At 35.9% G+C, this 15,225-nt stretch overlaps 1 protein-coding gene across 1 annotated transcript in view; it reads right to left on the bottom strand.

Moving 5' to 3' along the window:
• Window positions 1-15,225, bottom strand: part of CTNNA3 (catenin alpha 3) — a 1,581,323-nt gene that overhangs the window by 59,797 nt on the left and 1,506,301 nt on the right. The window contains exon 16 of the mRNA XM_067710819.1: window positions 7,547-7,652. Coding sequence (XP_067566920.1) covers window positions 7,547-7,652 — 106 coding nt within the window. The remainder of the gene's footprint in view (window positions 1-7,546; window positions 7,653-15,225) is intronic.

Raw genomic sequence — 15,225 nt, 5'->3', positions numbered from 1 at the left:
TCTTCCAAAAACTTTTTATCTTTTTAAGCAAAGAACCGTTCCAGGTACCTTTTACAGTCTTCCAGGGAATTGAAAATTTTTCCATTAAGAGAATTTTGTAAAGACCAAAATAAATGGAAATCCGAAGGGGCAATGTCTGGTGAATACGGCGGATGAATCAGAACTTCCCAGCCAAGCTGTAACAGTTTTTGCCTGGTCATCAAAGAAACATGTGGTCTTGCATTATCTTGATGGAAGATTATGCATTTTCTGTTGACGAACTCTGAACACTTTTTGTCTAGTGCCACTTTCAGTTGGTCTAATTGGGAGCAGTACTTGTTGGAATTAATCATTGGGTTTCCTAGAAGGAGCTCATAATAGAGCAGCGGTCCCCAACCTTTTTGGCACCAGGGACCAGTTTCATGGAAGACAATTTTTCCACCGACGGTGGCTGGGGGCGGGGGGGATGGCTCAGGTGGTAATGCGAGCGACAGGGAGCGATGGGGGGCGGCAGATGAAGCTTCGCTTGCTCACCTGCCGCTCACCTCCTGCTGTGCGGCCCGGTTCCTAACAGGCCGCAGACCGGTACCGGGGGTTGGGGACCCCTGTAATAGAGGACTCTCTTCCAATCCCACCATATATACAACATCACCTTCTTTGGATGAAGATTGGCCTTTGGTGTGGTTGGTGGTGGTTCATTTTGCTTGTCCCACGATCTCTTCTGTTCCACATTATTGTACAGTATCCACTTTTCATCACCTGTCACAATTTGTTTTAAAAATGGAATGTTTTCATTACATTTCAGTAGAGAATTGCATGCAGAAATATGGTCAAGAAGGTTTTTTTCTCTTAACTTACGTGGAACCCAAACTTCAAAGCGATTCACATAACCAAACTGGTGCAAATTATTGTCAACACTTGATGTGGATATTTTGAGTATGTTGGCTATCTCCCAAGTGGTATAACGTTGATTGTTCTCAGTTACTGTTTTGATTTAATTTCAACTCTACCCGACTGTGCTGCATTGTCCAGAGAGAAATCTCCAGCACAAAACTTCACAAACCACTTTTGACGCATTCAATCAGTCACAGCACCTTCCCCATACACTGCACAAATCTTTTTGTGCGTTTCAGTTGGCTTTGCCCTTTCTTGAAATAGTAAAGCATAATATGTTGAAAATGTTGCTTTTTTTCTTCCATATTCAATATTAAAATGGCTACACAAAAATTCACCACTTTTGATAAGTCTTTTTTATAAATGCACACTGATATGACAGCTGCCACCCATGATCTAACAAAATTGTTTCAAATGAAATTAAAGACTACTAAGTGCTACTAGAGCCATCTTAAGGAAGAAACCTTTCAGCCCACCCAATAGAACATTCATGTCCTTTACTTTTCAAAAAAATAAAATTTGTACAAAAACACTTTTAAAGGAATACAGCTAGGGACTTTTAGTCAAATCAAGTGGTAGAATATCATAACACATTTTGGTTATTATGTCCCAGTTTATTAAGATAGGAGATGTTAACCAGGACACCTGGTTAGCTTTTTAATTCATGGATTTTCTTTTTTTTAATTTAAATTTTATAACCACCAGGACACTCACTACAGACAAGCAGATGGCATGTCAGCCTAAGTGGTTTTGGCACATTAAACCGGCTTTCACTCTTCTAGTAAGATGCTTCATACCAATACAGAATACATCATTTAGTAATGAGAGGAAAAGTGAAGAACATTTATTACCTTTCAGTTTGAATTTTAAGGGTATTAGCAAAGTGAATACTTTTAAAGACCTTTATTCCATTAGTTTAGCTATTTTTTTTTTTTTTGCTCATAATGGGGTTTAAACTTTATTTAAGACACAATTAAAATGACTTTCGCAATTACAGACAACAAATTCTGCTAAGCTGGCAAAGTTTGTTAAGGGAAAGTTATTAGGTGTCATTGTGAATTTCTAGAGTAGAAATTTCAAGCAACCAGTGAGAGCAGAAGCATTCTGTGTCCATGACCTTTCCCTTCCCACAGGGCTCATTTCTTCACCTATACTCCAGCCCAGAGGCTGTCTCGTTTCACCTTCCTCAGGGTCACAGATCACCCATGATCCCATCTTTTTCTGTACTTTTAATGTCTTTTTCTATCCTTGAATCTATCAACATAAAGTCCCTCAAACCAAAATCCCTCCCTCAACTCTGTAATCCCATCTTTCTCTCCTCTTGTTCACGAACATGCTTTCTAAAAAATTTCAATGCCACCCTTATTGGTGTTCTGAGTTTTCATTCTTGGGCATCTTTTCACTCTTACCCTCTTCTTGGATAATACTATCAATATATGCTGCTCTGGCTTCACTGATCACTTACAAAATAAACATGACTAAATCTCTATCATCCAGCCCTGTCTTCAGAAAATCCATATACATATTGTATTGTCCCAGCTCATCTCACTGTCTTATCAAGATTTCACACTCAACACATATAACCCCCCACTGTCTCATACTCCATCTTGCCTATTATAAAACCATTTTTCCGGTTCTATTAACTATCTCAATAAAGAGTGCTTCCTTCCTCTCTCCCATCTATTAAATTTGGTCAGTCATTTATTTGGGTTGATTTTACATCCAGAAATCTCAGCACACTTTGAACGTTTTTCTTCTTTGTTATGCCTATCATTGCTGCTCTTTAGCAAACTACGGTTTCTAAGACACAAAAGAGAAGGGTATCTCTGGAAGTATGGTAAAAATACAGTGGGACTCTTTTATTATGTCATGATGGAGGACGACATTGATTCATATGGTCTACAGTGGACCTGCTGACTTGTGAGAGTTATATTTGGGAAATTATAGTTTGGCATTTTTCAATGCATAAATGTTGTTTTACCAGAAATTGTATATGTTGTTCAAATTTTGTCACATCTCCTTATTTAGACTAAAATGGTCTTTTAAAAACAAATTATTTATTTTATTTATTTTTGGCTGCACAGGGTCGTCATTGCTGCGTGCAGGCTTTCTCTAGTTGTGGCAAGTGGGGGCTACTCTTTGTTGCGGTGCGCGGGCTTCTCATTGTGGTGGCTTCTCTTGTTGCAGAGCACGGGCTCTAGGCACGCGGGCTTCAGTAGTTGTGGCATGCAGGCTCAATAGTTGTGGCACTCGCGCCCTAGAGCACAGGCTCAGTAGTTGTGGTGAACGGGCTTAGTTGCTCCGTGGCATGTGGGATCTTCCTGGACGAGGGCTCGAACCCGTGTCCCCTGCATTGGCAGGCGGATTCTTAACCACTGCGCCACCAGGGATGTCCCTAAAACGGTCTTTTTTAAAAAAATATTTATTTATTTTGGTTGTGCCGGGTCTTAGTTGCAGCGTGAGGTCTCTTAGTTGCGCATGCAGACTCTTAGTTGCAGCATGCATGCGGGATCTAGTTCCCCGACCAGGGATCGAAGCTGGGCCCCCTGCATTGGGAGCACGGAGTCTTACCCACTGGACCACAAGGGAAGTCCCTAAAATAGTTCTGAGTTTAAGAAATGCTTCAAATTTATTTTTAGTTTCAACTTGGTTTGGACATACAATCATAGAGAGACGGCTATCAGTGACATATTCTTTGAACACTAATACAAATTAAAGACAAAGATATTTTCCATCTTCATCAAAGCTTCATCCTTTAGTAGGTATAAAGTTCTGGCCCAACCTACTTTTCTGCTTTATGCTGACTTCCATGAGAAATTCTCAGAAGGATTGGTTTCCCTATGTATTAGATTAAAACTCAAAACACATCATCTCCCTCCCTGAAACCTGAAACGTGTCAACTGAAGAGTTACGGGATTGAAATGAACTTATACAAATGTTTTACCCTGTATAAAGAATATGGATATGGTAAGGATGGTGGAAAGGTAATTCAGACAAATTTTGATTCTTTGGAATTTTTGGTTAAAGTCAGCCAGCCACCTGTAAGGAGAAACTTTCCTCATCTTTCGTCTTCCCCTCTTACACCAAATAGCCCCTTCTTCCTAGACCCTAAAACACCTTATTCTGGGTACCCAAGGCTATAGTTTTGCATACATGAAATAATACTGAATATATAATCACCCTCCAATCATTTAAGATATTGTTTCAATGGGAAAATGACAAAGACCCAATAAAAAAGAAAAATAGTAAAGCAGCATGCCTTTTAACAGGAAACTCTTACTTCAAGGATGCAAACAGATAAAATATTTTCAGTATTTTATCTATTCCTATTTAATTTCTGAGAACCTGCTATGCATTCATTTTTATAAAGTAGGGGTTCATTAATCGGGAGAACAAATCTAGGTATCAAATTCTCTGTTCAAGATAAATTTCAGACAAATAATTGTGTCAAAATACAAATATTGTCACAAGATGCATCTAGAAGTTATATTCTTAAGAGACATGTTAGAATGATGTAATTAATGCTTCATAAGTTTCTTTTTAGTGTAGTTTTATTACATTTTTTTTACTCACAACATCAGCAGGAAAACAATACAAATCAGGCTAGCCACCAACAATATTTTGTCAAAATATCAATATAAATTACCCTTGGAGATTGTTTTCTTCATAGTTGAGTGCACTGTGTATGATTTGCCTTGTAATTCTTTATCTTGTTTTTTAAATGCCATCTTTCTTAAATTAGTTTTGGCTTTCAATATATTTAACACTGAAAATTCATTTTAATTGTGTCCTGTTATGGTTAGGTGGGAGTACCCAATCAACAATCTGGATATCTTTGCTTTGGAAAATTTACAGTGAAGGAGTATTAGGATTCAGACACAACACTCAGGGGTTAGAAAGTCCAATTTTGTCCTCTTCTTGCACAAAACACTTTAGCAGATGTTAATTTTATTTTGTTTCCTATTCACCTCTTTTCTATTTGAGGTAGGTTGCTTCTGTGACTAATTGAGATCTTTCAGTGTATTATTCCTACCTTGTGAGGTATTTGCCAGTTCATCTAATTTAGAATACCTGCTAACATGATGATTTATCATGAAGAGTCAAAGAATAGAAAGAGATGTGTACCAAGAGTCCGAAATACTAAATTTGTAAGAAGCATACTTCTCCAACTTGTCATTCTCTTTATTCATGGGGAAAATGTTTAAGAATTGTGATAACTAACAACATCCTGACCCTCAGGAATATACTGGCTAATGGAGACAGGATTTGTACCAGAGTTCTACAGGACTTAAACAACATGGTCTTGGATGGCATATGAAATCTACCTCACCATCTCAAGATAATTCTAAATCCAAGAGATGTTGAGTGATTGGGACAAGTAAGCTTACATTATGCTTCTGTATGTTACAACAGAAGATTTTCAATCATCTCTTCCTAGCTACCTAATGGTAATGCCAGAGTAGTAAATTGTATGTAGTTATATACAATAAACATATGTTCAAGGAAGCAAGACAGGGAAGAAGGGTTAAAAAAAAAATCCAGGAAGGCAGAAGTAGAAGTCTCAATTTGATTTCATTTCATTCTCTCTACATATGAACTTTGACTATGAAACTTTATAGAATGAAACTAAATTGGCCCAACTATATATATATTTCACAAATCCATGTTGGATAGAATTGAAAATTGATTGATGTTTGACCTTCTGACACTCTAGCCAAAAGCAGACTGGAAAGCATCATCAAAATTATTAAAAGGTTTTTGGGCTATTAGTTTGTTCAAAATTAAAAGCAAGCGATGTTCTGGCAGAGTTTTTTCATAATATACATTGACACTGTAAAAACTGCCTTACTTATTTACATTATTCAATTGTATTCCACAACCAATTTCAGTAATTATTTTTGTCTAAATTTTTTATGTTGACCTATCAAAAAATATCCGAAGCACAATCATAGAGAATCTTCCCAGATAGTCACTATAATAAGTGATTCAATTCTGATTCTTCAGAACCGTATTTCTTCAGATGAAAATTAAATATATCATTTGAAACTACTTTACTATATGAAATGGAAAAGGCCAAAGAGAGTCATCCATAATTCTTCATTAGTCAGTGACTGTTTCTTTAAGCTTCTTTTAAAATGTCAAAGGTATATGGAAGTGAGACAATACTTTTGCTCTCTTCCATGCAATGTGAATAATGTTAAAAACAACAGCGTGATTTAATACAGCTATGTTATAGAAGCACCTACTGCAAGGTGACCTGATCCAATTAAATAAGAATATCAGTCAAGAAGAAAAGGACAACTTCAAAGTGACACAATTATTTGGACTTTGAAAACTGTGCATTCTAAAACAAACAGAAGTACACTGCTAGGAATCATTAAGTATTTTAAAAGTTATTAGAACACATGCATCTGTTTAATGTATTATGGTTTCACTTATCTTACTACTGTTTTGTCTCATAAAAGTGAATGCAATAAAATTCTAGAACACAGAAAACCATGGGCAGATTTGGGCTTCACCCATTTATTCATAATAGATTTTGAATTATATTAGAATAGAGTTTGTTTTTAACTGTAAATGCTGAATACTAAAAAGATTAATAAAATGTTTATAGAGTAGTAGCAAGAACTTGAAAAAATATATATGACCATATATGTGAATATATATATTCAAGTATGTTTTAAAATATTTGTCTCTGTTATTATTTTTCCTTGTTTATTTCTCTTCCCTTATATCCAAAAATATAATATCTAATAAGAGAAAGTTCCTCAGCTTCCAAGAAAAAGAGGATAAAAAAATAAAATAACAATAAGAAGCCTAATAAAGTTTCTCTTAAAGTATATGCACAAAAAATATACGAAGTCATTTCAGACTCAAAAAGACAAGTGTTTTTTTTTTTCCCCAAAGATAGATAAATATGTATTATGGAGTTGAATAATGTAAAACCTGCAAAGGAATACTATATCTCAGTTTGAAATAGTAATTGAATATCTCAGTACATTAACTAAAGAAACTGACAGATTTCTCAATTAAAGCTAAGCAAAAGGTAACTCCAATAATGTAGCTGCTGCTTAGAAAACTGGAATAGAGACATCAGAAATCTAAAGAAAGGAAACCAAGTATTCAGAGCATCTATAAGGATTAAATGCTTCCTACATTTTATATCTTCACTTCAGTATTCTACTAATTACTATTTGTCTCACAGTTTTACATAGAATGCCAGAACATATTGTTTACCCAGAAAACCTAGCATACGTCTGAAAAGCACTAATTTTGAAGAGCAAAAATAAGAAATCTGAGATATTAAGAAAAAGAATACTAACATTGGGTATGACAGCCAATTAAAATAATTTGAGTACATCTGAAACTCATAAAGCTGATATTTAGGATAATCTGAATGTATTTGAAGCTCAAAAATCTTAAAAATAATCCAACCCTAAATAATAATAATGATAATAGTAGTAATAATAAAGCACCAAGAAATAAACTTCCTCAGAATAAATTTTCCACTACTTGTGTGTTAATTATGCAAAAAAAAATTAAAAATAATTCAATAATAATTTAGGAAAAAACAATCCAACAGAGTAAAAAATTCAACTTTGTTTTAAACGATGTCAAATGACAGAGAGCAATTACCATGAACTTTCATCACATCCATTTGTAAAGAACTCACCTGGTTGGCAATCTGCCGAGCAAGGACGTCCATCCTTGATCCTGATTCTGATATCATTTTAGCTGCATAGATCACATCAGTTGTATGCTTCAGTGGTCCTTTTCCCCTTAAAATAAAAGAATACATGTTTGTTGCAGTGGTTCATGCTAAGATACAAACACACACACATAAGATTTGTACCCCAAAGTATAAGCCATTGGTTTTACAAACTTAGTTTTAAACAGGCCATGATTAGATTCCAGTATTAAATGAAAAAATTTAAAAAAAAGAAGGCCTATTTTGTTAAGGTTCAGGATACTTTGCCAAGAAGATGGACTCCATTTGATCTTCATTCCCATGTATTTTGTACAATAAACCTTAGCCCAGAGATACTTTTGGTGGATGTAGACCCCTGAAGGCAAAGGTATTTTCTTCATTCTGGGTGGAAACATGAGATTTTGGACATCTTATATGTTCAACAGTGTACTTTGATTAGCAGGGATGCTGTTAATCCTATTTTTAATCTTTTTTTTTTTTTACAGTCTTTTGGTTAACTGTACTTTGTTTTTATCACATTACCTCTCCTCCACAATTATTTCCTAGTAATATCAGAGTAGTTGAGTATGAATCTGGAGTCACACTATCGTGGACTGTTTCCCCACACAGACTGCTTCTTACCATTTGTGTAAGTCGAACAAGATAAATACCCACTTTATGCCCCAGTTTCCCAGTGAGAGGAAACAGGAGCACCCACCACATGAAGTCATTCTAGGGACTTCAGGACTTAATTTCCACAAAGTGCTCAGAACATTGTTTTAAACAAAGTAAGCATTCAATAAGTTGTTATTTTTGTGCTTGTTATTTTAAGATAATTTTGGTTTCTAATGCCATGGAATAAAAAAGTTAGGTTTATTTAGGGATTTGCAACGTAGTTAAGAAAGAAGTACACTTCTTACATAGTTGGAGTGGGATAAGGAGATATTCTTCTGTCTTCTCATTCCTCAAAAATAAATGAATAACTGACCTGAATGAATATAAATGTTCCATCCACCTAAAACTGCTCCTCTCCTTACTCCTTTAGGCCCAATTCCTAACCCTCTACTGAGTATCGACACACTGGCTATTCCAATTATGTGGTTTCTGTTCCTTGTTCCTAGCAGAGAATAGGACCCTGAAGAAATCACTCACTAATGCAACTGTTTTGATGCTTTGCCATCTGTTTCGATGCTTTGGGAGTGAGAAGAGTGAGGAAGGTGGGAAGAAGGAATAAGCCAGTCAGGGTGAGGAAAGGGAGATTTTGAGAGGCCAAAATACAGTGGAGTTGAAGAGAAGGGGAACGGACACAACCTTTGTCCAATATCTTATTTACATCTTGGACCAGTCTTGAGGGTAGATGCCCTAATGTTAAATCTAATAAGATGTGTTGTTAAGAGAAAAATCTCTGTTCACGTAGGGACTATCATTCTATACTAATACAACATAGGGGGATTCATGCAAAGGAAAATGATCAGAGTATTCTACACCTGAAAACCTGAACATCAACTCACTTGTGACTAGTATGTCAAAAAGGCCCTTTCACTGCATTTTATTCACGGGGCCTCTCAAATACATTGCAAGCAAGTTTTCCTGTAAAAATGGAACCTCACAGCTAAGAGGATGAAAACCTGGCCTCAGTAGATAGTTATCACCATACTTCTCCTCTTTGAACCTGCTGACACAGGTTGCTTTGAATTTTTCTAAAAAATCAACATTAATCATTACAATTTTTTTGACTTGCTCTTATCAAATTTACTTTATGAATCAGGCAGGACTAGATGTTATGTACATGGTTATGTTCAAGACGGGCACTGCATTTCATTATGTCTATGCATCTCCAGAGAAAGTTAAACTTAAATAAAGCTGTCCAAGCTCCCAAAAGGCAATGCATCAATTTTCAAGGTCTTAAACAACGGACAAAATTTGTTACTAAGGAGAGGGGCTAATGCTCACTTAGCTTAAACAATGGACACAGAGTTTTATCTAAGGGATGTAGCTAACGTACCCTTCCCCTCAAAAAGAATATATTTCCCCGTATAAAAACCCTGGGCTGATGAAAAGGAACTAACCTCTAGCTTTAAATACACACCTTGTTATGAGACGACTATCTTAAACACATATAGAACTTAAAAGTAACAATAATATATTGTGACAGACTACAATTATTCTCTTTTCCTCATGCTCCTAATTAAATGTATTGCCTGGCAAGCTTCCTACTGAGAGCCAAACAAAATATACATTTACAAATGATTCCATCTTATGCCAAGTTCCAGAGGAAGCTGCAATTACTGAAACTATGATAAATTTTTAACATTCTCAGCCTGAAATGTGCTATGTCATGAAGGCTTTTTAAATTGGCAAATACAAAGGTTGTTTCTGCCTTCATTTTCATAATGGGTTTTCGGGATCTCTGTCAGCCACTTCTGTCTTAAATCATTGAATTTGGATCCTGCAGAGAAAGATACCCAAGGAGGAGGGGGCAGACTTTGGAAATATTTTAAGGAAACCAGAGGCCAGAAATCTTTCATAAATAGTGGTTACAATAATAATCTATCTATCTACTCAAAAAAGAGGGCAGACCAAGCTCTGGAGTAGACAGTCTGCCAGTTAATCTCTTAAGTTATAGCTTAGAAGGTATAATGAGAAAGGCTGAAATAACCCAGTGATGTTGATACCATAGACAATTTTATTAACAAGTGAAAGGGATGTCTTTGAAACTTGATTTATTGGTACAACACAAACCTCTTAGCCATTTTTGATACTGCCCCAACCTGGATTCTCACTCCTCTCCCTGCCCTCTCTCAAGTTCTGGCATCCACCCCTCCCTTCCTTCTACTGATTAGCATGAGAAGCAAGAAGATGGTAGAGCTGATCAGTAACAGCTCAACTAACTAGAGATCTGGTTTGATAATAGAAAATATCAAATAAGTGTCGTGGACTTATTTTATCTTTTTAGGGACAGAGAATATCTTTGAAACGACTTGGTATTTTCTGCTACTGATTAAAACAAAAGGCTTGTTTTATATCTTTTGCACTTTGTAGCCCCTAAATCTTTGATAATGTAACATTATTCCCCCTTTCACGACCAAAAACTTTCCCTTTAATCCTTTTCTCCTTTATATTTTTATAGAATAAGTCTCATGACACTGTGGTTAACTTAAGAGATGAAAACAATGATAGCATATATTATGGTCCATAACAGTAGTTAACACACTTAGTATTTTCTATGTGCTATATACTATCCCATACACAAATTAATTTGATTAAAATAATCCTATGAATTTAGAATTATTATTATCCTTATCTTGCAGATGAGAAATCTGAGGGAAAGAGATATTAAATATATATTTTATCAAGTTACACAGCTATTAGGTATCAGAGATGGAATTTGAACTCAGGTAGTCTAGCTACAGAATCTGCTTTTAATGACTATTCTACACGACTTCCAATAAAATATACTAAGATGACATTACAATATTTGAAAAGATCTCCTTAGACACTGGTGGGAGTTACCGCGAATGCGATAGAGAGCAAAGAGGAGGGTTAAAGGAGGCCCCCCAGCAGTTACTTGCTCATACACAACAGCCTCAAGGAACACAAACCAAATGTGTCCCAGACCCAATGAAATAAAAATGTGCCACATTACACAGGCTTTTTCAGTCTCGTCAAAGTGTTGAAATAGCACCAGTTGCCTACCGTTTTGAGATTTCTTTCTTGAGATATTATAACTTTTCTTCATTACTTTTCTTGGTACCTTTCCTCCCTCTCCCTTTCTCCCTGGATTCTAATCACTAAATTCAAAACTCAACCGCTATAAATGCCATACTAGGATGAGAGATGGAATGTTGATTTTTATTTATAATACAACAAATAGAACTTTTACCTGAGAATCTCAGCTATAGACATAGTTATTTAATTCTAACACTCAAATTTAGTGCCGCAATAAAGTACAGCGAAATGAATACGGACTTGGGAAATACATTTTGTCTGTGTCCTAATACTTATTAGCCATGTAGCCTCAGGTAAATGAGTTTGTTGGTCTGAGCTTATTTTCTCTTCGTTAAAATAATAATTGCGTTACTTGCCACATGGTAAGGATACATAAAATCATGTATTTTACACAATATTTGGCACACATTAGGTGCTCAGCAAATTTTATGTTTTATTTTCCTAATCCCTTTACAAATATTTTATAAAAATTTACCTTTTGAATTTTTATTTAATAATTATAGCACTTGCCAGATGATATGAACTGATGATTAAACTGAGTTCCTTCTTACACCTGCTGACAATATAACTCTGTACAGCCTTGTCCATAATATCCTTCTACTAATAAAAAAATATAAATATACCTATAAACTTCGTGTGTGTGTGTGTACTTGTTATTGTTGTTCAAGGCTGTTCTTTAACTGCTTTTAAGGAGCTGAATTACATTTAATGACAGGTCTTTTTGCTGTTATAAATGTCCCAAGATTAATGATTTAGCTCTACAAGGGTACTGTCAGAATTCTCTTACTTATAATTCTGACTTCAGATACAAAAGAAAAAAGTAATTATCATGGAAGCAGCTGAAAATGATGAGATAAAGAGAGATGCCAGACTCAAGCAAGGACATACTGTTTCTGTACTATTCAAACATGAAACTTGAATTAGGCAACTCTCTCCCTCTGGGTGTTACTTTCACTTGTAAAGTGTCATTCTCAAGTTTTGAGGACTCTATAAAAGTCCTTAGAAAATAAGCTAGTGAGTTATCAGCTAACAACCATCCTGAGTAATTAGTATCCTGAGGAATCTTTGAGATTCAAGTCTGAAAAAGGTGTTGCCCCATGAACGAGGGAAAATATGGTCTGAACATTGCATATGTATATTTTTTCATTTCTGCTCCCCTCATTCCATATTATTCACAGTAGCCTGGCTGCTATAAGAACAACATAAAAATATCGTAAGGGCTTAACCCAATAAAGGTTATTCCTCTCTCACATCACAGTCAAGGTGGATTGTGGGTGATGGGTCATGTACCACACAGTCATTTAAGAACTCAGGCTCCTTCTCATTATAAGATAACCTAATCTCTAAGGCTTCACAGCCCTCAGAAGGATTCACTGCATCCAGACACCTGACATGGAAAATGAGTGAGGATCTCACGGGAAATTTTAGGGATCAGGATAAGAATTAGAATACATCACTCCCACCCGTATTCCAGAATCCAGACACATAGAGTCATGTAACTGCAAAGAAAGCTGGAAGAAGTATTCTATCTGGGCACAGGAAGAAAAGAAAACAGCGTTTTATGAAATCATAGCATTTCCTCTATATACAGTCCCAGAGGTGCTAAAATCCTATATTTTCTTTTGTCGTTTTAGCAACGAAAGTGTGTGCTCCCTGTGAAGGGAATTTTGGATGTCACCAAGTAGGTGGGGAAATATTGGGAAAATCCCAAGTCTCTTCACCAATACAGCTGAAATTATAGGAGATGTACTTTGCCTGGGCAGAAGACCAATTCTGTCTTTTGTTTTGAAATTGTCACTATGTAGATGGTTTATTATTAAAAATAAAAAGTACATAAGTTTACTTTGTGCATGGTGATAATAGCCTTTCATGTTCAATGTTGTGTTTGTCTATGAAACAAGGATAGGGCTTATTTTAGAGATCTTTTGGGGGATCAGCCTGGAGAGAATACTTTTAAAGTTATTAATATTATTTTAATATTATTATTGTTGCTGCTGCAGTTGTTGTCTGTGTGTATATGGGCTCTGTGTACATGCATGAGTGTGTGTGTGTGTGTGTGTGAAGTAGGAATTCCTTTCCTCAAATGTAAAAACTAATTTTCTAAAAAAAAAACTGAGACATAAATCTTGTCTATTCTTAACTCTCAAATTTTCTAATTTACTCTCCACCTGTTAATGTTGTTTCAAATCCTAGACAGATTGTAAAATTTAGAGATTTCATGGAATACCCTTAAAGAACCAAAAACGCTAAATATCTAGGTGGAAGCAGAAGAATTAGAATTCTTTAATTATAATTCTATATAATTATATAGGGATAGACCTTATTTAGCAAAGCTCATTTGTTTCCAACTTGTAGGCAAAGAAGAGGTCACCTAGCCAGACAGTCTTCTTTTTGTCTTTAGCAAAACAGATAGACAACCTTCTTCAGTTCTTCCTAAGTGTGAAGATTTTACTATTTTCCTATGTAATTTTGTACTGAAAGCATATATAACAAACTTTTTGTGTGCTTACTATGTTCCAGACACTGTTAAGTTACTCAATTTTCTCATACCCGGCACTGCTGCATAGTGTTGTGCAGGTTGTTCACTGCACAAATTTAAGAGTTGCCATTCATATCATGGATACTCCCATAATAGTGCATATCACAATTTATGCAGCCTTACCTGCTCATTCTGCTCCTAGAATCTATTATCTTTGTCCTACAAACAAGAATCAAAAGCTTAGAAGCTCAAAGTCCCTTAACTTTTCTCCAAGCTATATGAATATCAGTTGGTCTAAATTTAAAAGCAAGGAGTTTAAGTCATTGGTACTTTCAGAGCCAATTAAAAAGAAATCATGTAGATGGAAACTGTCATAAGTTTTCTGTCAGTATGCATCTTGAAACACTGAAATTCAATGGATAGCTCTGAATCAGTGGAATGTTTCATATACTGCAAAGAAATATACAAGAGCAGAGATTCTTAGCTATTGTCCTGAGTGGGGTCCTATTAAAACATCATTATCTGTCTATCTGAACATTCCCAAGGGTTAGGAAATAAATAACCTCTTTTTCAATGAATGTTTTTTTATCAGTAACCTAACATTTATCTTTCTCTTTCTCCTTTTTCCCCATTCTACTTGGGGCTAAAAGAAGATATATGTAGGGAAAAAGAAAATCACAATTGTTTTTTTCCCTCTCAACTGGATTTTTGAGTTTTGGTTCAAAGAGAGATGTAGCCCAGTGATGGGGGCCCATGATTGATCATCAGAAGTTTGCTAGAACCAAAAATGAAGCCATTAATATTCATTTGAGAATTGTAGCACTGTTGAAATTTGTGGTGTATAAGTCTAAATTTTTTCTAGTGAACTCAGCCCAATGTGTGAGTAATAAAATAAGCTGTTTTACTATCTCACCTAAAGATCATAGACGTCTAAGAAACACTGTCACTATCAACCACTTTTCCAATGGCAAGGAAATGCCTGTATCAACCTAAAGAGAAAACTATAGTTGGTAGTCGCACGGATGCCGATTCTCCCTGCTCCCTCTATATTTAATCCATTGTCCTCCTAATCTTTCTTCAAGAAGAGTCACTTTATTCATTTCCTACTGCTGTTGTAATGAACTGTCACAAACTCAGTGGCTTAACACAACACACATATCATCGTACGGTTCTAGAGGTCAGAAGTTCTAAAGAATTTTCACCAGGCTGAAGTCAAGGGCTTGGCAGGGCTGGTTCCTTCTGGAGGCTCTGAGGCCAGAATCCATTCCTTTGCCTTCTTCAGCTTCTAGTGGGCACCTGTGTCCCTTAGCTGTGGCTCCTTCCTCTGTCTTCTGAGCACATCACTGCAACTGCTGCCTGTCATCACATCGATGGCCTTCTCCTTTCTGATTTCTTGCTTCCTCTCGTGAGGACCTCTGTGATTACATCAGGCCCACCCAGATAACCCAGGATAATT

This window comes from Pseudorca crassidens, chromosome 16 (assembly GCF_039906515.1).
Source record: "Pseudorca crassidens isolate mPseCra1 chromosome 16, mPseCra1.hap1, whole genome shotgun sequence".
Lineage (NCBI taxonomy): Eukaryota > Metazoa > Chordata > Mammalia > Artiodactyla > Delphinidae > Pseudorca > Pseudorca crassidens.
The sequence above is the reverse complement of the archived record's forward strand: the minus strand, read 5'-3'. Positions and strand labels throughout refer to the sequence as shown.